This window comes from Camellia sinensis, chromosome 3 (genome assembly GCF_055761805.1).
Source record: "Camellia sinensis isolate YWXY chromosome 3, ASM5576180v1, whole genome shotgun sequence".
In the NCBI taxonomy this organism is placed as follows: domain Eukaryota; kingdom Viridiplantae; phylum Streptophyta; class Magnoliopsida; order Ericales; family Theaceae; genus Camellia; species Camellia sinensis.
Genome location: NC_138963.1, coordinates 136,268,872 through 136,289,807, shown reverse-complemented (window position 1 = coordinate 136,289,807; position 20,936 = coordinate 136,268,872). Strand labels below are relative to the sequence as shown.

Below are 20,936 nucleotides of genomic sequence, written 5' to 3'. Positions count from 1 at the left end.
CTAACTAATCAACAACAACCCAACAACAACATAAGCGTTAGGATAAAGAGAAAGTGAAAGAAGATGAGAGAAAATGATATGGAAGAAGGGATTACCTCAATAATAGAAGATGAGAGAAAATGATATGGAAGTAGGGATTACCTCAAAAACTAGTAGAGATGGGGGCCAAGCTGGTCACAACTCTAGTCCAAGCTCCCTCAAGTAGATGATCAACTCTTACTCGAACTCTTCAAATCTTCAAGCCAAGAAGATGAAGAAAGCCCCAAGTGTATGAGTGTGTGATTAGTAGTAAGAGAGTGATTACTCTAGGATTCCTAGAATGACCAACCAACCAACCAAAGTTTCAAAATTCACTAACCATTACCAATAATCACCAACCCTCTCTCTCTCCACAAGGGGGTGCTTTAATAGGTTCAAGGTGCTTGAAATATTGCATTTAGACGTCCACAGATCCTGATGGCGTATTCCAAGATGTTAGGTGAACCAAACATGTTCGTCGATCACTTTCTCCAAGTGATATGGCGGGACAAAACAGTCCAGGTGTGCTTGAAACTGTCTGGTCAAGCACTATAAGGTCCAAAACCACTCTTTCCAAGAGGTTTTCCCACTCCCTCATTCATTCAAGCTTTCTATGATTGTTTCCTTTGAAATAGATCAACATTTTTTAATATCACAAAGTTAGAAATTGTTGAAATGCTTAAGAAGGCCTCTCTAGCCTTTTAGAAAATCTTTTGAAAATGGGTTTTGAAGGTCTAAACTTTTCGGCCAAAATGGGTGTAGGAATGGTCGATTTTCTTTATCAACGGCTTGAACTTCAGTTAATCTCTGCTTTCATCGTCGAGAACTTTTTGGAAAGCCCCCAAGTTTGAAGGGTAATTAAAAATGGGGTGTCTACAGTCTCCCTCCATTAGTTGGTATCAAAGTTTACGCTTAAGTCCTAACCATGGCATGTGGAGGAGTTATTGGTAGAAGACGAGGTGTTCGATATGTGATTGTCAAATAAGTGAATTGACGTTGTACGAGTTGCTCAAATAAAGGATATGTTGTTGCAAATCAATGAAGCAATTGCATAAACAATATAGCAGTTCAATGCCTAGAATTTTGAAAAATTCCATCGCAACCTCTATCCAAATTGACGTCCTATGGAGAAAAAGGTTTTGGATCACAATTTCCCACTAACCCTTTTACTGACCATCAATCGAGGAAAATGGACAACGGAGTCATGGTTAATAAATGTGATTCTTGACGATGGGAGTTCGGTTTGGAGATCAACTTGCCTGAGTTCCAAGGAGATTCAACACTAGAAAATTTCCTAGACTGGCCTTTCATATTAACAAGTAGTCTAGATCTAAGTGTGGATTGGAGTAAACCGCCAATTTTCGATAAAGAACCAATTGAAGAAATTATAAAAGAAAATAATGGTGAAAAAGTTAATTTTCTTGATGAATTCCTTAAATTTCAGTCCAATGTCCATAGATAGATTCCATGTTCTTGTTCTATATAGTAGATTGGGCCAACAATTTCCAATGGTGACAAAAGCATGCTCTGATGTTACAACGAAAAATTCTAATGTCTTTGTTGATTGCAACAAGAGTCCATCATTTGTGAGAAAGATATTGGTTCATTAAAGAATCAAAGTCAATTTTGATGAATTTTTAGTTTGGAAGATTAAATAACTAAATTAGATCTCTATTCCATAAAATAGTGGCAAGTTCAAATATCGATCCACAGATACTAATGGATTCAATTGAATTACATTGAATGACAATTCCTAAATTAAATTCGATTAATCGAAAGAGATTCTTAGGGAATCGAATCTACCACTAGTTACATCACTAGGATTTGTGTATTGAGTTATAGAAAATCATTGTTTTGAACGAATTGTAACTACAAGTCCAAAAATGTTCACAAAAGGATTTGTGTATCCAAACCATGGACACGAATCATCTTCAGTTGGCACAAATTATCCACACTAAACTAGAGTTGTGACACGATTCATCTTATATTTTCAATAAACACACAAAGATAACAATTATATAATATACATTCTCAATCACATAAATCGAACACATATTTAGAATAAAACATTATTGAATAAAACTCTCAAAAGTCATACAATATAACAAAATCAAGTCAAAACTAAGAGCTACAATACATTAATCCTAGTTACTAGACTAGGTTTTTATCTCAACCCTAAGGAATGTACCTAGCTGCTCATGGAGAAAAGAGAATCCACCATTATTGATGAGAACGGCATGAAAAGCGTGTAAAATCACCTCTCTGGTAGCTAGTTGTCTTCTTTACAACGTTCGGAGCCCTATTTTCAAATTTGGAGCCTCACATTATACTCCCCAGCTTATTCTTGTCATTTAGGTCACACACACTGTGATAACCCTGTTCCGTAATTAACTAATTGGTCCTTATTATGAGTTTGATTATATGTTTAATATGATTTTGTGTGTCATTATGTGAAAATGTGTGATTTTGAATTTCTATCTGTTCACCGTAGGAATATCTGTTTGCTTATTTGCTTTGGGAATTAAATTGAAGGCCTTATCGGTCACAGAACCCGAAATTGATTACGCCATTATGGTTGACATAATTTTTGGAGCCTCCGGTGAAGTTTAATTGAAAAATTGATTTAGTCCAGATTAAGTTGATTAAATTAATGAATTAGTGCCCAATTGTTATTATTATTATAATGAAATTAGTGGAGAGTGTTGTAAAAAAGCACTATACACTCAAATCCCTCATTCTTATCATTTGGCTGATTTTGGCTCCAAGAGAGGGAGGGAGAGTCGGCTGTAGAGAGAGAGAAAGGGAGAGAATTGTGCAATTTAGCTCAAAGCTTGGTGATCTTGAAGGTTATTCAAGAATTTGATATTGATTGGAAAAATTGAGCCACTAGGTAAGCAATTGATTCTTGAATTCATGAGTGTAATGTGTAATCTTGTGTGTTCAAAGTTGATTAATGGTCAAGAACAAGAATTGAAATGAAATTGGGTTGATCATGTTGAATTGAAGGTCAATGTTGCATGCATGTATGCAGTTGCTTTGAATTTGTGTATTTGAGCACCAAATGCATGATCTATGTGAGTTTTTAGTTGAAGATTATGTTCTTGACCACCTCTTCATCATATAAGTTGAGAATGAGAATAATATACCACATGCATGTGCAAATTACAAGGGTGTAAGTGTTGAATACATGAAATTGTTATATTGGTAATGAGTTTGGTGGAAAATGAGCCATGCATGTGGTTGAGTCATGAAATTGAGCTCCATGTTGATGTGTTTTAGTGTTGGTACCATGTTAATACAAGTATATGTGAAATTGGAGCCATAATATGCAAGAAATGTGGTTGGAATGTCGAATTTGAGCTCAAGAACACATTCTGGAAAACCCAGAAATTTGATGTTCGCTCGAGCGGGGAAACCACCGCTCGAGCGTGAATTTCGTGCTCCCAATATTTTCTGCAGACCATGATATCCGCTCGAGCGGTAAAGTCCACGCTCGAGCGGAGAGCTATGTAATATGGACTTCCGCTCGAGCGTCCAAGTTCTACGCTCGAGCATAAAAATGACATAACCAGTACTTTTGCAAACCTCATGGGTCCGCTCGAGCGGGTAAGTTCACGCTCGAGCGAGGACCCTGTTTCTGAAAATTCTGTGTGATTGTTCTGTGTTTTGTTTTCCATTCTCTTTCACTTGCAAGCACTCTTAGGCAGGCATTAAAGAGGAATATGTGAATTAAAGAACGAATTGAATCGTTTGTGACCCATATGTGTTATATGATGTGTAGGGTCAAGCTCCAGGGCAAATCCACGAGCCGATCACTGTGAGTAATATCGATGTTCTGAAGTTTGTCAATTGTCCAATTACTTATTTCTTTGTAAGTTTGCTAGTTTGAATTATAAACAACCGATTGATATAAATGATTAGGCCGAAGGCCGATTGATATAAATGATTGGGCCAAAGGCCGATTGATATAAATAATTAGGCCGAAGGCCGATTGATATAAATGATTGGGCCGAAGGCCGATGGATATGAATGATTGGGCCGAAGGCCGATTGACACGAATGATTGGGCCGAAGGCCGTTTTGACAAGAATAAATGATTGTGGGCCGAAGGCCAATTGACATGAATGATTGAGCCGAAGGCCGATTGACATAAATGGTTGGGCCAAAGGCCGTTTTGACACAAATGAAAGTTTGACATGCATGAATGGGCCAGAGGCCAGATTGACATGAGTGAAAGTTCGAAAGGCCTAAAGGCTAGTTTGATATGAAAGTTTGAGAGGCCTAAAGGCCAGTTTGATATGGAAGTTTGAAAGGGCCAAAGGCCAGTTGACACGAATAACAGTATGACACTAATGGATTGGGCCCAAAGCCGTATGATGTGTTTGGAACTGCAGTTACTTAACTTACATATGTCTATATATGTATGTATTAGTAGAATTGTAAATTGGGCCCAAGGCCGTTTGGTGTATATTGTTCCAATGTGTATTCTTTATTTGATATTATTCACTGAGCTTTCGCTCACGCTCATTCATGTATTTGTAGGTGAGCCAAGAGAAGTCCAAACCCAGCCCCGGTGAAGTCTGTATGGAACAACTAAGGTTTTGAAGAGTCAGCCCTTACGTCTCACGCACGAGACACGTCTTCGCCCTTCTGCCATTCTATGTTATTTTGTCATGTTGGCGAGGACTTTGGTGTACGTCTGTATATAGCTTTGTTTTGGCTGACTTAGATTTGAATGATCCTATCTATATAGAACTCTATGTTATTATACTTTCTGTTGTGAGTTATTAACATATGTATGTATGAAATGTTATGATGTGCATATAAGCACGGCTCTATGGACAAAGTTTTAAATTTGCTTCCGTTTGGCCCCTTTACTCTGATGAGTTTTTTCTTATTTGGTTTGAGGCCGTAGGTAATCTCGTGATTACTGGCCGGTTATGGCCTTAACCCATAGGGGCAGGTTCGGGTCGTGACACACACACACACACGAATCAGGGCAAATTTGCTAGTACAGCCTACATGTTCGCTCAAGCAAATTGACTCAAAGCAGTTTTGGGTCCGTAAGCGAACCGTTTGTGCAATGTGGAAGGTCCGCTCGAGTAGATTGAATCATGTCACTTGCTATTTTTCAACTAGTTTTCACCCTTTTAGCTATTAGAACCTGACAGGTCTCAATGTGTGTGAACAAAATTGTATAAAATAATAACTAGAAATTCAAAATAAAATACACAATTATTTTAAATAAATAAACAAATCAGTAAACAAAATTCTTACATTGCTATAGTATATTTTTCAGTAACACAATATGGAAAGTTTGTCCAGCTTCAAGTTTGTCCAGCGTCTATTTCCCAATGGGCATGTTTGATTGGAAGGATTAAAGCATGGGATTGGGATTATTAGTCCGTGGGCCCAATTATCCTATGTTTGTTTTGATATTTTGGTTTAGGATTATTAATCCAATGGATAATTAATCCAACAAATTTGTAGGATTATTAATAATGAGGTAGGAGTGGGATAGTTAATACCACATTAATTTGATAGGATTATTAATACCTCACTATTAGTGTTGTGAATCAAACATGGCCAATATGCAATGACTTACAACTTGAAGATGCAACACAAGAACTTCAAGTTTGGAGAACCAAATAAATGTTGAAACTCTTTTTCTCTCATAAATCATAATCATTATTTTATACATAGTAACCAGAAGCAAAGAGCAAAGGAAGAAGAAATAAAACTATTTACGGAATGAATAAATTCTAGAATGAGGAGGGGCTATTTATAGCATGCTTAGTGGTTGTTCGAAGATGATTTCATACCAATTCAGAACTGGCTGGAAAGATGCGACTGAAATACGCAGCTGGTCAGATCAGAGGTGACTGAACCGAAGAGACAGAAAATTCAAAAAAATTAATTTCAAATGTAGCGCAAAATTAATAAATAGATTGAATTTTGTTTCCACCCAAAAAGTTTTGAAAAAATTTAAATGAATTTTGTTTGGAAAATATAATATGGACAGACCCTACACATTAAGGGTGCTCGTAGATCGGGTTGGGTCAAGTGACCTTTCATTCGCCATCTGTCCAAACTAAGGTAGATTGAAAAAAATCAATCTGCATTCATTTGCTTAGTTAGCAGATGCAGATTGGTTTGATCTTCACTGTTTTGGGCCTTTTTTCAAAATATTTTTCAGTAATTATTTACTATTTTGTACCCAAATTTTTTATTGTTCCTTTTTTATAATAAAAATAAAAGCTCAACTTTCATATTTCATAAACAACAAATATAATTACTAAATAAAATGTCAATTTTTTTAACATATAAACCATAAAAACAAAACTTCATTTTCCTAGGAGTGTTGGAGGATTAGATTGGGTCAAGTGGTCTCATATCTGCCATTTGTCCAAATTTAGTTGGATTAAAAAAAATGCATCCGTATTCGTCTACTAAAACTATTGAAACCATCCATTTTGTAACAGATTGGTTTAGGCTATTTGGTTTTGACAAATCGAGTGAATGCTTGCCCATCCTTCCTACCCACAACTTTGCACCCACGCAGCCCAACCTAGGCTTGGTTTAGTGCAGAGCGGCAGTGCACATCTATGGTAATTTTGGCCCAACTCTACTTTGTCCATAACTTCTCTACTTCAGAAATGTGGACACCCAAACCCAAATCTCAAACTTGAAACATACACATAAATTCCCTTGTCTCTGTTACATGGGACAAGCCTATTTTACCATTGTGTATGAAACCTACAAAAAGTCCATTTCCACGAAGCTCTCTTTGGAGTCTCAATTTCCAATTCATTCGTAAATGGTTTTTGTCAAATCAACTACATGACATAAAAACCCACCTAAAATAGTGAACAGGTCTCACCTTAAATTTAAGTCAAAGTTAGTTAAAATGATGGTTTTCACATAACCATTTCTAACATCTAGGGATGATTATGAGTTGTGCTTGGAGTAAATTTATATTCTCCAACCCCTATCACATATCATATTGCGGGCAAGGAATATCAGTTTAGTGTCGGAGGCAGTGTGGGAACGAGGCTTGTGATGGATTAGTTTTATAACCCAAAAAATCTAAATATTAATAAAAAATTATATATAATATAATGTGTTATGGATAGTGATTTATAATTAATGAAAGTTGAAAGATGTAAGATGAGAAATAAATGATTAAAAATGAATACTAAAGTGTAATACTTTGGATTTTTGATTTCATCTTATTAAAAAAAATTAAATGATATATGCATATTAATATGCTTAGTATCTTTAGCAAAGAGCGCTTCGTGGAAATGGAGTTTTTGTAGGTTTCATACACACTAGTAAAATATGCTTGTCCTAAGAGGCATGCTCTATGAAGTTCTTTGGAGCCTCGCCATCACCACTTTCCACCATGTCAAAAAGATCATAACTCAGTCTCAACCCACAACCACCACGTTTCTTGACTCCCAACTCCTTCATTATCTTCTTGTAGACATCTGCAACCTTGGGGCATTCCCTTCGACAATGATCTGATGCCAGATTTTTCCACTCAATCCAAGGATCTCATTCCATCAAGTTGCTATCAGAGATCCTTGGCTTCGGTATGGTCGACCCTTCCACAATAAAATTTATGCTACAGCGTAAGTTGATATATGTCCATGGGTAAGATTATCCCCCAAAAAAATAAATAAAAATTAGTATCCTTCATGGAGGACACAGCTGCTACTCAAGGGGTTTATGAAGCAAAAAATTATGGATGGTCCTTTTCACAAAAAAGGGCGCAATGAAGAGTTTTTGGCCAAATTTCTCTATTCGGATTTATCAGCATTATAAAGAATAGTAGATGAGGAAACAAAATTTAAATAATTTAAAAAAATTGAATTTTAAAAATAAATAAATAAATAATTTTAAAATTTGAATTTTGACGATTTGGACACTAATGGTTACTTCAGATTAGCAAATCCTCTCGCATGAGCACCAATTCTTTTGATTAGCTTTCTTCTTAGGCATATTCTCCTCCTGCATTATGGGAGAATATGGACTGTCCATTTCACAAAAAAAAAGGGGCCCAACGAAGAGTTGTTGGCCAAATTTCTCTATTCAGGTTTATCGGCTTTATAAAGAATAGTAGATGAGGAAACGAAATTTAACCAAAAAAAAAAAAGCATGCTAACAAACCAAGCTTCTCAAATATTTACATGAAACGATCTTTCCTAGTGCGACGTTTTTCTATGCGCCGGGGGGGGGGGGGGGGGGGGGGGGGGGGGGGACTGAATTTTAAGCATTGGACACAAATGGTTACTTCAGATTAGCAAATCCTTTAGCATGAGCACCAATTCTTGTGATTAGCTTTCTTCTCAAGCGTATTCTCCTCCTACATTAAAGGAAAGAATGAAATTTAGTAGTCTTTTTGTGATTCAAAAAAAAAAAAAAGGAAGAAGCCTTACAGATTAAATGTCAAATGGCTTTATTTAATGTCTAAGAAAACCAATTGTTTTATCTAGTAGGCACTCTAAGTCGGTATATTCCTATTTGGTCAATAACCCAACACAACAATGAACAACAAAAATTCATGGACACCAGCAAATCACAGAATGCATATTCCAAGTGACAGGTAGATTTGGAGCAATATAAAGGATGGCTCATTCAATATTTATTTTGATTTTGTCTAAGGCCAGCTATATCATCAAAGCAACATTGGACTTTTCCAAAGCAACCAATTCTTCAATCAGTTGTATGTTTAAGTACTAGACTAGTTTATTATTCATTGCTTCAATCTCACGCTGATTCTGATCCTAAACCTTTTAGGTTTCAAAACATATGCAGACATCATGATTTTCAGAATGCAGTGCAGCAAAACTGGGATATTCCGATAGAAGAATTTTTAGAAGCAAAACTCAAGAATTAAATAGCTCAAGAAATGGGATTGTAACACGAATTTGTTTTATCAATCCACAATGACTAAAAGTAAAACATTTTGGGTTCATTACATAAAGTCTAAGGAGGTTCTGCGCGGGGGACACTGGAGGGGTTAAGTGAACTTCTATTAATTTTTCCCAAGAGCACTCGTTAGGGGGTTTGGAGTATGTGGATTTGGTATTGCTGGATGTGATTCTTTGTATAGTTTCTGAAGAGGATAATGCCCATTTAACTATTGTTCCTTCTTTGGATGAGGTTAAAAATCAATATTTGACTTGAATGAAGACAGTGTGGCGGGTCCAGATGGGTTTTCTGATTTGTTTTTCACCCATGGCTTGGAGATTGTGAATAAGGATGTTTATGATGTGGTCCTCAGTTCTTTTGCTGGTAACTCCTTGCCTGACAGTTTTAATAATCCTTCTCTTTGTATGTAAACTTTATTAAGTTATTACCAAATCGTTGGCTATTAAATTGGCATTTCTTTTTCCAAAAAATATTTCTCAACAGCATAGGGGTTTTGTGCAAGAAAGAAATGACATGGATAATGTGTTGCTTGCACGGGAGATGTTCAGCAGTTGAACCATAAGGTTTCCAATTATAAAGTTGCATTATAACCACAAATGGTGACTAGGATAGAGTTTCTTGGCTCTTTCTTACTAACAGTACTCAGCCACTTTGGTTTCAATAAAATGAGGATTGATATGGCATGGAGATGCATATTAAATTGTTCGTTCACTTTGCTTGTTAATGGTCAGGTTTCAGGTTATTTTCATTCTTCTTGAGGGTTATGTCAAGTTGATCCCCTTCCTCTGCCTCTATTTAACTTTGACAGAAGCTCTCAGTAGAGGTTTAAATAACTTGTTTCAAGAAGGTCAAGTCATTTGAGTTTTTCACAGCCTCTGGATTGCCCCCTTGTTAGACATTTAGCATTTGTAGATGATATTGTCATTTTTACTAATGGTTACAAGAGAGCTATTCAGAAATTAAATGTTTTTTTCTGTACGAGTATGAGAGAATTTCTGGTTGACATGTTAACAAGGAAATTAATTGCTTTATTCTTTCAGAGAAGGCCCTTCCTGCTCGTGAGAATATTGCTTCTTTGGTTACTAGTTTTAGGCACAAAAGACTGCCCATTATTTATTTGGGCTGTCCTCTTTATGTTGGCTAATAAAATTAGGAGAAGGGCAGCGTTCTATGGGAGGTCAGCTCATTTTGTTGAGGCATGTTCTTCAAATTCAAAAGCATGCCTATCTTTATGTTAATGACTATGGACCCTCCCAAATATGTGTTGGACGATATTGAGAAATTTTGCCATTTTTGAAGGTTCAGATGACATGGTCCTAAAACTCATTGGAAGATGTGGGATTCCTTGTGCTTTCCAACTGAGTAAGGTGGAATAGGTTGTAACTTGCAAGCTTTCTGATATGTTTGCTGCATTTAGCATTAAGCTCTGGTGGAAGAGAATGGTGTTTTTTCGGGAGACTAAACATAACATTTTCTGGCAGCTTAATAATGTGTTATGTGATTTATGGTGGGACTGTTAGCTTCTGGAGGGCCCTTTTTGGGCTGCTGTTCTGTCCTTTGAGCAGCAATTTTGTGTTTGAGATGTTTGGGTTAATGATTCATGGAATTGCCAGCTGTTGAACCAGCTTCTTCCTCATTTGGTGAGTTGTGTTCAGAATTTGAAAAATTGAACTTTGTATATAATCCAGATTCTGATAGCACTATTTGGAATCCTAATTCTGATGGTGTTTTCAGTAGCCCAATTCTGATGGTGTTTTCTGTGTCCTCAGCTTGGGATATGGTTTGAAAGGTAAAACGGCATATGTTTTCTTTTTCATCGCTATGGCATCCTTAATATTTCAGTTTTTATGTGGAAGCTGTTTAATAACATTTTACCTATTGTTGAGACTGTTCAGAGCAATGGTGTTCATATAGTTTCTCGGTGTTGCTGCTGTTTTCCATCTCGTGGTTCAGAATTAGTATTACATTTATTTTCTGAGTGAGGCAGCTTCTTTTCTATGAGGGAAATTTTCAGACTTACATATATATATATATATATATATATATATTCTCCCCTTCATCACCTGAGACTTAACTCTTGGTGGTTTGCTGGTGCAGATTATGATGTCATTAAGTTGATAAGACAAGTAGCTCCTCGTGTGATTTGTCGAGAGTAATGAAAAGCGAGGAGCAAATATCGCTGATCGTCTCCAGATTGCTCATAGCTTTTTCTTCTTCTTCTTGATTGCCTTAAGCCAGGTAGGTTCTTTTTGTGTCTCCAGCTTCTTTTCAAGATCCTTTGATTTTGCAGGTGTTGAATTTCCCCATTTATGCTGCAATTGCCGAGAGTTTTTTTTTTTTTTTTTTTGATACAGTGGGTTAATCCTAACCCTCCTTTAATCAAGCTCAATAGTGATGGTTGCAGCAGAGGGAGAACCCGGATATTACTGGAATGAAAAGGGTTCTTTCTTTGGTTTCTGTGTCTTATGGCATTGGTTCTAATATGATGGCAGAGACGCTGGCATGTGCTCAGGGTATTGAGTTGTGCAGAGAAAAGATTTATTGAGATTGGGATGGACATAAGGTTTTGGTGGACACCATGAATGGTGTTCAGTAATGTTCAGTTGCTAGAATGAAGAAGCTGCATTTGGGGTTTCTTTTTGGTTCTCTCGTTGTTATAGGAAGCCACCAGTGTGGCAAATTGGGGTTGTGATTTTTCTGACTCTATTTTCGCTGATCTAAATCTCTTTCCTAAGCATATTAGAGATCTTTTGAAGTTAGGTGTGCTTGGTACTGTTCGAGAGGTTGGGCTTTTATGTCCCCCTCTCCTTGTACCTATTTCTTTTTTGAGTGATTAATAAAATTTTCCCTCATGCCACCATGGTTTTTAATGATAAAAAAATTATATCTGACATAAAAATTGCAAATTAGGTATATTCTCAAGGACATCCTAGTCACTAAAGAATACAATTAAAGATTTTTGCAAAGTCCATGCTGCATGGTGCATATCATGGTCTTACAACTACTACAGTAATGTAATTGATACCTGACAGTTTATGCAAGAGACATATTAAAAGTACCCCCTAGAAAAAGAGGTGTAGGGAAAATGTAAAATTTTACATGACACAACATATTTAAGAGAAGGGAAGTATTGGTAACTTATATGATTTCCAAATGAGAATTAGCTAAACAGCACCAATTGATGTAGATTACTAACATTATAGTTACCTCTAACACTCAAATCTACTAACACTATCAAGTAACACTTACTATACATGACATGACACATTTGAGAGAGAGAGAGAGAGAGAGAGAGAGAGAGAAGAGCAGTATTGGTAACTTGCTGACACTTAACTATGAGAACATAATTTTTCACACTTCGGTATTTACCAGGAGTGTAGGAGAATTAGTCATGCAATCAAACCTTGTTTAGATGCGTAGAAAATAAATAAATATAGTTGGCAAAAAGAAAAGATAAATTTCATTCTCTTGATAAAATAACATTTTCCCTAAAGAGAAGACTCCTCATTTTAACTTTTATTTCCAACACTTAAAAGGAAGATCCTCACACAAGAATCAAGGTCATGCAAAGATTTACAAATATGACAAAATTTCAAATTTTGAATCACTTCCATCCAATTTCGAGACTTCTGAAATTTCTGCCACTTCCATTGGGAAAGTTTAAAACTTTGCTGATAGTCAAGATTCCTTCATATTCTAAATGGGTTGAGATTAGTGACTAAGACCGAATTCAAACATTGTGTTCATGTCACATGAGAACTAAACTAATTTAAATATGCATAAGATTACTCACCCCAGATTTGATGCAATTTCACTGCTAGCTGTGTGACAAAACTTCTCTCTGCAAGATTAGAATAGCCCTGGTTGGCAGCTTCCCGAATTGCCGATAAAAATTCTTGCCTTGCTTTTGCTGAGAGACCAAGGTAATTTGGTCCATGGATAGCACTCAGGTCCACCACCTAAAAATAATGGATATCATTCTGTGATAAGAGTTTTTCTCCAGTCTCAAATCACTCTCAAACAAATTACTTAGTTAAGTGGAAACACAAGGAAATTGAACACTAGACAATAAAAGAAGAGCACAGTGCTAATTATCTAACTCACATTGAAGACTTCAAGTTAATTAAATGTTTTATAATTTCATTAGGAACGAATAAAAGTACATGAATTTATGAAAACCTCAGTGAGTCATTTATCACAATCATGAGACTCGTGATAAATAAGAGTCAGGAAACTCATGACTTTATGAAGGGGGAGAATCAGTAAGCCAAAAGGCTCATCTTCTTTCCCTGTTCTTGGAAAATCCCTATTCCCCATTGAAGTTTAATTAAATTCACATTGTAAATAACCATTCAAAACATCAATACACCAATTATGGGGAAAGAAGGCTTTCTCAAACAACTAATTCTGAAAGTACTCATTTCATTCTTTTAGCCTACTATTCTATGTGACATAGTTAGGAGTAGTTGTGAAGTCACCAGGCAACTGTCTTGCTAGTAGCTCAGCAAATCATCCAATGCACATATTACCTCTAACTTTCCATATAGTATTACGTGGCATTTAAAGGTAAGAAGATTACATGGCCACTAATGCGGCCATTTAGTAAATCCTGTCCTGTCATTTGTCCAATAACAAAATGGGACCCATTAAAAATAGCTAGCTACAACAATAGTTATTGACAGCATCAGTTTAAAGTTACTAAGATAATTCTTTCGACCATCATTTCTATGAAATAAGAGATTTCCACAAAAAGCCCACGTGTGATGAGAAACTTTAAGGTCGTGGGACCTCCAAATATGGCTTCCAAATTATAATGAAAGTGGTGGATATAACTTGACCATCATTGATTGCGGATAATAAAAGCTCTCTTGACAAGAAAAACATGAAGATAAAATGAATTCATTGTCAATTTTCTGTTTAAGTTTTTTGCCTTTTCCATTTTTGGGTTGGGGAGTTGCTATAAAATGGTAAAATATCGGCAATCTTTTATCATCTGCAACCAGGTAGTGTAACAGTAACTGCTACTCTAAAAAGCTTAAAAAAGAAATTCCCATGCAACTGCAGATTGAAAGTTCTTACATAGGCACAAAAACACAAAAGACATCAATCAGTGTTTGTCTCTTTATGTGTGTGTACACTCACAAGAGAGAAGTTATCTGGTAGGTCCAACCTACCAGGCGACTGTACCCAGCTTTATAACAAGGGGACACAATCATTGTGTCTAAAATATAGAAGTAGGAGAAACTAGTTACATGACCCAATTCACCTGAAAGGGCAGACCACAGAGAATATTGGCCGGACCTGTTGAATATTTATTGCACGAGAGAGTTTTGGTTTAAAGACTGTATGAAATTTTATTACAATATCCTTTGTCCAAGGTCAAGGTACCTAATGCCATATATATATATATATATATATATTTGTTAAAACCTATCACCTACTTCACCCACTTAAACCTACTCCACTAAACCTAACCCACTACACCACTACCACCTCACCTACTCCACTAAACCTAACCCACTACACCACTACCACCTCCACTTCACCTACTCCTTACCTACTACACACTCACCCTCTTCTATATATAGGAATCATGAATCATTGTAATAAATATAACATTAATATCTATCAATAATACAATCAATATCTATACAATTCTCTATTTCTCTTTATACATTAAATTTTCTACATGGTATCAGAGCAGGTTTAGAACCTAGTATTTTCGCTTCCCCGGCGGGCGGCAACCTCACCTTAGCCGCCCGCCGGACCTCAACCTATTCCGCTGTCATCTCTATCAATACATATAGCTTCCAGTTCGCCGCCACCAGAGGCGACTTCTCTACATACAAAGATCAACCATTCTCATCTCTCTCTGAGATGAAGAGGCCAACCTCTCTCTCTCGGCAACTCTCTCTTCGGTTTCTCTCTACACCACCTTCTCAACCTTTTAGTTCTACTACTGTGACCCTCTCTATGATGGTTTTGGTGTCTCTGCAATGTGGGCTGTTCTTACTATTGTTGTTGTCTTTGACTTCTCTGTGGGTGCAACACTTGGAAGGGGTGTAAATAGGGGTTTTGCAACACTGCTTGCTGGTACTCTTGGCGTTGGAGCTCATCGAATTGCTAGTTTTTCTGGAGAAATATGTGAGCCCATACTACTTGGGCTTTTCGTCTTCATACTAGCTGCAGTAGTGACATTCATAAGAGTTTTTCCAAGAATGAAAGCAAGATACGATTATGGGCTGCTGATATTTATATTAACATTCTGTTTAATATCAGTATCTGGTTATAGAGATGATGAGGTGTTAGAGATGGCCCACAGGAGGCTATCCACCATACTCATCGGTGGTGCCAGCGCTGTGATTGTGTGTGTATGCATTTGTCCATATGTGGTGCTGGTGTTGTCAAGGGCTTCCAGCCATCTATCTATCAGGCAAATAATGGTGGGGCCAATTTTGTGGCACATGGTTAGAACCTTTTCAGAGGACTACAATGATTTGAATGTTGAGCCTTCGTTTGGAGAGACCAATCTCGACTTTGAAGGCAGAGAGAGGAGCACTAAGGAAAGCACACCCATTCTTCTTTTATTTATTTAATCACACTCACCAAGTTTGTTTCACTCTCATTATCACATCCATACACACCGGTATCATGTTGTCTTCAACTTTCTTTTATTTATCATTTTAAAATACACCCTTATCATGTTGTTCCCCACCTTCTTTACTTTATATATATATATATATATATATATCTCTTTTTATTATATTCTATTACTCAAACTCTCCTCCATTTGATTTTAAAATCACTTATTTTTTATTTATTTTTTCCAAATCACTTTTCCTCCTTTTTACATACCCCCACTTTATTTTTGAAACAATCACCCTGATATTTTTCATATAATCCATCTATACATATTTTTTTATCTATTTTCTTTCTCCCTTGTTTTCTTTCATTTTATTTTTATTTTTTCAACACAACACTCCCAAAAAAAAAAAAAAAAAAAAAAAAAAAACATTTTACAAACTTGTCATTTCTTCATGCCGGGGATCAACCCCGATCAGCATTTTACACCAAAAAAAAAAAAACAAAAAAACAAAAAAAAAAACACACACACAAAACAACCACATCCACAGGCGGGATTTTGCTTCTCTACTCTGCTGCGGGTCGCTTTTTCTTGCCTCCGTCCTGGGCGGCCCTTGCCGGTGCTGCCTCTGTGTTTCCCGCACCCACTCCACTGGGCACGATCACTACTCCCTGCTCCTCCACTGCAGCATATGGCGGACCTCCAAATCGGAACATAACGGTGGCCTTCCGCTTCAGTTCCTTATTTTCCGCCTTTAGCACACTTATCTCTGCTCGCGCATCCTTATACATGCGTTGGAGCAGAGCCAGTTGGGCGTTTAACTGCTGCACCTCATTTGTCCTACTCTGCAGCCGGTGCGACAAGTTTGTGACCGCAGTCATGGTTTCCACACATGACTTCAAAGTATACTGATTCGCCTCAATATCTGATTGCGCTGCCATTCTTTGCTCCACAGACCGCATAGGAAAGGTCAACGGAGCAAACTCAGGGGCGTTTGGTTGAGGTTCAAGGGCAACCGCACCGGTTATCTCTCTTGTGGACTCGTTGAGGTCGGGAAAGAGAGTAAGCAGACCACGGGAAGAAGAGGCCATGTTCTGGGTAGCTGGACGGGAAGAAGAGGCCATGTTTTTGGGTTGCTAAGTGTTTCAGAGAAGCAGCGATTACCGATTGGTACTGTCAGACAGGGTTGGTTACAGAGTGTTTCAAGATTTGCAGCTCTTCGAGACAAGCTCTCTGAGAATGCAGAGGTTTCAACTGGTTTATTATGCTTCCAAGCCTCAGCCTCCGCTTCGGTTTATAAAGACCCTGACGAAGAGGCCGACACGCGTTCTGTCGGTCACGTGCATCGCCGCGTGTCTGGCGCGCCTTTTGATGGCTCGCCGCTCGATGATTTCTGTCGGGCACATCTTTTGATAAAGTGGGCGCGCCTTTTGAGGGCGCGACTTTTGCGGGCTCGATATATATATCTACATGTATATCTTTTGGGCAGCCTATATACACACTCATACAGTGTCTTCTACACCGGTCCGACATGATCCCATAAACTGTCTTCTACATCGGTCCGACATGACCCCGTAAACAGTCTTCTACAGCGGTCCGACATAACCCCATAAACTGTCTTCTACATGGGTCCGACAAGACTCTGTAAACTGTCCCGACATTGATTCCGGTTAGCTCCTTCATGGGTCCGACAAGACTCTGTAAACTGTCCCGACATTGATTCCGGTTAGCTCCTTTATGGGTCCGACAAGACTCTGTAAACTGTCCCGACATTGATTCCGGTTAGCTCCTTCATGGGTCCGACAAGACTCTGTAAACTGTCCCGACATTGATTCCGGTTAGTTTCTACAAGGGTCCAGCAAGACTCCGTAAACTGTCACAACAACTATCACAACATTGCCTGCTACAACGGTCCGACATGACCCCATAAACTGTCTTCTACATCGGTCTGACACAACCATCCAGTGTCCTCTACAACGTTATGACACCACCATACAGTGTCTTCACCAATGGTCTGACACGACCATACAGTGTCTCCTATCCTCTTTTCTTTTATGTATTCGTCTATTTTCTTGTTTTGTTACTCTCTCCAAACTCAAGTTGGCTAGTTCCTATCCCCTTGAGTTTGCGGGGGGCTGTTAAAACCTATCACCTACTTCACCCACTTAAACCTACTCCACTAAACCTAACCCACTACACCACTACCACCTCACCTACTCCACTAAACCTAACCCACTACACCACTACCACCTCCACTTCACCTACTCCTTACCTACTACACACTCACCCTCTTCTATATATAGGAATCATGAATCATTGTAATAAATATAACATTAATATCTATCAATAATACAATCAATATCTATACAATTCTCTATTTCTCTTTATACATTAAATTTTCTACAATATTTAATCTAGTCATTTCCTATGATATTAAAAACTCAATAACCACCTGGTTGAAACTAGAAACCAAGCAGAGGTACTCAAAATACATGGGAAGTGCCCAGACAACAATGACAAGGGACCTTATCACCTAGGCTCTATCATTAGACAATTGGCTAGGAGGCAAGGCGGGCTACCACTCTTGCCAATGCAGGTTTTTTTTCCTTTTCTTTTACCAGAAATATTATGTTAAAGAAACTGGCTACGAACACTAGTCATGTTCACATTATGTACCTCCAAACACACAGGAAAAAAATAAAATAAAAGGCTCTCGTCCAGCGCTCCACATAGTGAACAAAAGAGAAGCTAGTACACAATACAATAATGACAAACATTTGAACCAAATGTAAGAAGAAATGTAGGAAAGTAACATGCCTGTTGCAACCAAGGGATTATGGAATTTATAAATCTTTGCTCCAGGAAGTACGATGCTAAAGTGCCAAGAACATTACTGGAAGTCTTGTTTGATAAACTTTCCAGAACTGGACCTGTTCTGTCAAGAAGTTCAATCAAGACAAGTTCGTCACCTGAACACAGAGCTTCTGCATATGCAGAATCGAGGTCCCCCTCTGATAGATAACCTTTTACAAGTGTCCACAGATTATTTTTCATTCCTGAACTGTTTTGTCTAGCACAAGTGGTATAACCTGTAGCACAGGCAGCATCAGTTTTTTTTGTTGGACCAAAATGTGTTCCCTGTCCAGAGCTTCTATGACTACCCTTCCCTATTGGCTTTCTTCTTATTTTGTCTGTGGCATCTGACCACATGTCGATGCCTCGTGTAGCAGAGCTATTTGATCTGCTCCTAGAAAATGCTTGTTCCTCCCAAATCTCTGTATTTTTCATACACAATAATGACGGCTGTCTATTACGTATCCCTTCGGATGGTCGGGGAGTGCATGTAGAGAGTCTAGGAGAAGCAGCACTTGGGCTCTTCTTCAGAAGTTTTGCAGTAGCTAGATCAGAATATCTCCCTCCATAAACAACAGCTTGAGCTATTCGATCAACAGCATGTTCCAGATCTGAGACCTTCAACTGTATCGAAGACAAGCTATCTATTGTGCTTGTTGTAAACACCTGAAATGCATTAATAAGAAACAGCTAGATATTTTATGGTTATAATCTAGGAAAGCTTGAGATGAAAAATGCATATCGCTTTAAGTACCCTCGTGCAAGAAACAATATTTTAAAATGAAAGAGCACAGAAAATCCAGGAACTTGAATGCTATACAATGAGAAGTTGGTTGCTCTACAATGATAATTTGGAAGGAATGGGGTATATAGCCACAGCCAAGATAAGTATACTAAACAAGTCTTGTTTTATTTTTTATTTATTTTTTTATTTTTTTTTTTTGATAAATCCAAACAGTTCATGTTTTCAAAGAAAACAATCAACTCAAATGTCAAAGTTAACTATTATCTGAGATATTAGCATCTTGTTGCCAAGTTATTTGTTTTCAACAAATCATGTCAGAGCTAGAGTAAGATAGGAAGTGGGAGCATAAGATGTGAAAATATCTTTAGCCAAGAGTATGTTCAGAGCACTAATAAATATTCCTAAGGAGTCTAGTATATCAATTACATATGTATGCATGTACATACATTATGATAGATTATAAATTATTTTGAACCAAAGTGGTTGCAGCACAATGATGAAAGTGCTGGCAATCCATCTAAAAGGGAGGATAAGAAGAAGGATTCAACTCTTATTGCATGCCAGTCAAAAATATAAATACTTTTCTTTTGAATTTTTCTCAATACAAGAAACATGCACCATTTTTAATTTCCATTAAAAAGAATCAGGAAGCAGAAAGTTTATTAGAAGGTTCTTACAGCTGGTAGTTTTAGATTGAGTTCTCAAATGGGTCCATTCAATGATGTATGAAAAAACATTAAATATTCAAAATTCTAGTAGTAAGGATAGAAACGTAAAAGAAAAAAATAACAATGATAATCTTTACAAAAAAAAGTACTTTGCAGTAACAAAGAAAGATAATAAATAACTTAATCATGCTTATTCTATCTTCTATGTTCTAACTGTCCTCTAATAAACAACTTAATATTTCTAACTTAAATTATTTGAATTGTTAATTAAAATATATTTCTAACATCATTAAAAAAATGTTAATTGACTTGATGAAATATTAATAAAAAGAGACATTTGTCATACAACTAGAAACTTGAAGGGGTAGAATGTAATTTCCAAAACTACAAGGAGCAATCCGTATTTTAAGCAAATCTCAAGAGGTAATCCTATTCCTTCTATTTCCGACCTTGATGTTCCTATAGCAATTAGGAAAGGTGTCCGAAATTGCATTAAACATCCTATTGCAAATTACCTCTCCTATCAAAGACTGTCTAAAAACCATAGAGCTTTCACATCTAGGATTTCACACTTGTTTGTTCCAAGGAATATACAGGAAGCATTGGATGATCCGAATTGGAAATTAGCAGTCATGGAGGAGATGAATGCTTTAAGGAGAAGTGGTACTTGGGAGATAGTTGATCTACCCAAAGACAAGAAAACAGTTGGGTGTAAATGGGTGTTTACGATAAAATGTAACGCAGATGGAAGCGTTGAGAGATACAAGGCGAGACTGGTGGCTAAAGGCTTCACTCAAACTTATGGGATCGACTATCAGGAGACGTTTGCTCCTGTTGCTAAAATAAATTCCATCAGAGTACTGTTATCTCTTGCAGTAAATTCAGATTGGCCTCTACATCAACTTGACATTAAAAATGCATTTCTCAATGGTGATCTTGAAGAGGAGGTGTTCATGAGCCTACCGCCGGGATTTGAGCAGAGACTTGGAAGCGACAGAGTATGCAGATTGAACAAGTCATTATACGGACTCAAACAATCACCAAGAGCATGGTTTGAACGCTTTGGGAAGGCAGTTATCAGTTGTGGCTTCTCGCAGAGTCAAGCAGATCACACAATATTTTATAAACATTCAAAA

The 20,936-nt window shown here is 37.3% G+C and overlaps 1 protein-coding gene across 7 annotated transcripts in view; it reads right to left on the bottom strand.

The window, feature by feature from the left end:
- Positions 1-7,299: 7,299 nt before the first annotated feature.
- LOC114279193 (ARM repeat superfamily protein) overlaps positions 7,300-20,936 on the bottom strand; it is a 30,281-nt gene continuing 16,644 nt past the window's right edge. For 2 of the 7 annotated variants that reach the window (XM_082920900.1, XM_082920897.1), the window contains exons 6-8: positions 18,352-19,053; positions 12,745-12,910; positions 7,455-7,621 (exon numbers count right to left, since the gene is read on the bottom strand). In XM_082920900.1, the coding sequence (XP_082777026.1) occupies positions 7,572-7,621; positions 12,745-12,910; positions 18,352-19,053 (918 nt within the window). In that variant the 3' untranslated portion in view covers positions 7,455-7,571. Of the gene's footprint in view, positions 7,642-7,961; positions 8,383-12,744; positions 12,911-18,351; positions 19,054-20,936 lie in introns of those variants that run through there. The other 5 variants (XM_082920901.1, XM_028221410.2, XM_082920898.1 and 2 more) reach the window with 4 other exon arrangements.